Source organism: Limulus polyphemus, unplaced genomic scaffold, assembly GCF_000517525.1.
Source record: "Limulus polyphemus unplaced genomic scaffold, Limulus_polyphemus-2.1.2 Scaffold10907, whole genome shotgun sequence".
NCBI classification, from domain to species: Eukaryota; Metazoa; Arthropoda; class Merostomata; order Xiphosura; family Limulidae; genus Limulus; species Limulus polyphemus.
The window spans coordinates 11,089-13,825 of record NW_013676517.1 but is presented as its reverse complement, the minus strand read 5'-3'; the positions used below and the strand labels follow the sequence as shown (position 1 = coordinate 13,825).

Sequence of the window (2,737 nt, the reverse complement as noted above, 5' to 3'; positions counted from 1 at the left end):
TAACGTTGTACAGTGTTTAATACAGTTAACGTTGTACAGTGTTTAACACAGTTAACGTTGTACAGTGTTTAATACAGTTAACGTTGTACAGTGTTTAATACAGTTAACGTTGTACAGTGTTTAACACAGTTAACGTTATAGAGTGTTTAATACAGTTAACGTTGTACAGTGTTTAATACAGTTAACGTTGTACAGTGTTTAACACAGTTAACGTTGTACAGTGTTTAATACAGTTAACGTTGTACAGTGTTTAATACAGTTAACGTTGTACAGTGTTTAACACAGTTAACGTTATTATGTTTAATACAGCTAACTTTGTACAGTGTTTAATCCAGTTTAACTTTGTACAATGTTTCGTATTTCTACCGTAACGTGTGTTTAATCCAGTTTGACGTTGTAGTGCTTAATCCAGTTTAACGTTGTACAGTGTTTCGTATCTCTACCGAGAAGTGTGTTTAATACAGTTAACGTTGTACAGTGTTTCGTATATCTACCGTGACGTGTGTTTAATCCTGTTTAACGTTGTACAGTGTTTCGTATCTCTACCGTGACGTGTGTTTAATCTAGTTTGACGTTGTACAGTGTTTCGTATTTCTACCGCAACGTATTTTTAACCTAATTTGACGTTGTACAGTTTTTGTATCTCTATCGTGAAGTGTGTTTATTCGAGTTAACGTTGTACAAAGTTTCGTATCTCTACATACTATCTGAAATTTTTATTTTTAATAACAATGAACTGGACTAAGCTTACATTTAAAAATCAGACGTAATCATTTGAACAAAGATGGCCGGTTACAAACCCTCGTTTATTAGAAGAAACCACAAAAAGGATACTGACGAATATACTAGTGTAAGAAAATGTGAAAGATCCGAATTCCAGTAATTAATTGTTTATAACTGTTTTTTTTTCATCAAATATTTATTCGAAACTAAAACAGAGCTAATTTAATTTATGATCTTATTTGTGATCTCTTGCTAGGAAACTTTGCCAAAGTTTTATGAACAACTCACCAGTTTTCCGTCGGACCTAGCCTATACTGACAACGAAGAACAGGGTGTTCAGAATGTTGTCGAATACGACTCTTTTGCCTACTTGGGTGATGAGCTTGTCCTGCGTTACTTAATGGGAGATAATTGTGAATTAAGACAAAGCACCGAGACCATACTTCCTTCCGGGTATCATCTTCCGGTTAGGAAGAACTTTCCATTCAGACAAGCTATGGACAAAGCGTATGTTACATCTTACAGATGGATAGTATTATTAAACACTGTAGGCCTAATGTGAATAACTGTTAATTATGAAACGATCAGATTTCATAGCGAGAAAAAAGAAAACCTACATATTTTGAAGGGTACTCATATAGATGTTTAGTAACTTCTTGCAATTTATTGAATATTTTAAATGTAACGACAAACAATACACTTGTAATACGGTATAAGTAAACTTGTTATAAGGTTATTCATTGATACTTTTATTGAAAGACAACACGTACATAACAAGTCTTTGTAACAGTATGATCTCAGCTGCGACATCTAGCCGAGGCTACATTCACTTCAGCATATATAATTGTTGTGATAATAAAGTTGGTTTTCCAGACGTTAAAAGACAAATAGTTACCTTTTACTTTTTTCACAGACTTCTACAAATGTACGAAGCTGGAATTCTCCGATATTTAAAACAGAAATGGTGGCCTCGGTTATCAGATTGCCGGTTGGTTTCGTCTACATACATCAGTTTGGATCTCCACCAGGTAGTGCTGCCTTTCATCATTCTTCTGGCGGGTCTATGGGCGGCTCTCTGGTGTTTGGTTGGGGAAACTCTGTTCGATATTTGGAAGAAAAAACGTTATCAACGTTTACTGAAAAAAGTATGAGCAGTCTTTGGAATCTCCACCGAATGTTTAAGCCTGTATGTAAAAATCGGAAAACTGGACGATCTCCAAAAACAAACTTTTTTATAATCTAGTTCCAATTTGTTTTGTTTTCCAAAATAATTTTCTGTAAATCATGAAATAACAAAAATAAAGCTGACTGACTATAATGATTGTTTGTCTGAGTCCAACGATAATGGATGATTAAAATTCAGCAATATTATTGAAAATGTATTGAAGCTGGAGTTTCAAAACTTTCAATAACATTTACAGATATACTAGCCTCAGTAATTGTATATAATAATAATAAAAACGAACTCAAGTTAATCATTTGGTTACTTCTATCGCTCAATAACACCGAAATTAAGTTTAAAATGTTCGTAATACCGTGAAGAGTTATTAATGAATTTATCTGTTGGAAACCCAGTGCCTATTTAGTTCCTTTTTTTACGTAAAAGTCCAAAGATGACAATCTCAACTGAAAATGACGTCATCATTAATTCACTCAAGTCATTTAGAGATTTATAGTTACTGTTGATAGTTTGTACAAATTATCGCATATTTGTTTTCAACTGCTAAGAATTTTAACAGATTTTAGAGTAAAATTATGAAATTGTTTTAATGGGGTATTATAGAGAGACGGCCACTAGGATGAGCAGTTTAATTAAAAATAGATAAACACAACGACTCACTCTATGAGTATTAATGAAATGATTGACGAACATATCTAAAATTTCTACATATACAGTGCCTTGCAAAAGTATTCACCCCTACCAATAATGTCACATTTTGATGAAATACAAATAATGTACACACTTTTTAATGAACTTGTTTTTATTAAAACTCTAATGATCAAACTTAACACT

At 32.8% G+C, this 2,737-nt stretch overlaps 1 protein-coding gene across 2 annotated transcripts in view; it reads left to right on the top strand.

The window, feature by feature from the left end:
- LOC111083725 overlaps positions 1–1,989 on the top strand; it is a 5,695-nt gene extending 3,706 nt beyond the window's left edge. The window contains exons 1-2 of one of the 2 annotated variants that reach the window (XR_002609209.1): positions 1,102–1,230; positions 1,637–1,989. Coding sequence is in view for 1 of the 2 variants with exons in the window: in XM_022380390.1 (XP_022236098.1) it covers positions 1,637–1,966 (330 nt within the window). In the remaining variant the exon portion in view is untranslated. Of the gene's footprint in view, positions 1–1,101; positions 1,231–1,636 lie in introns of those variants that run through there. The other variant, XM_022380390.1, reaches the window with a different exon arrangement.
- Positions 1,990–2,737: the final 748 nt, after the last annotated feature.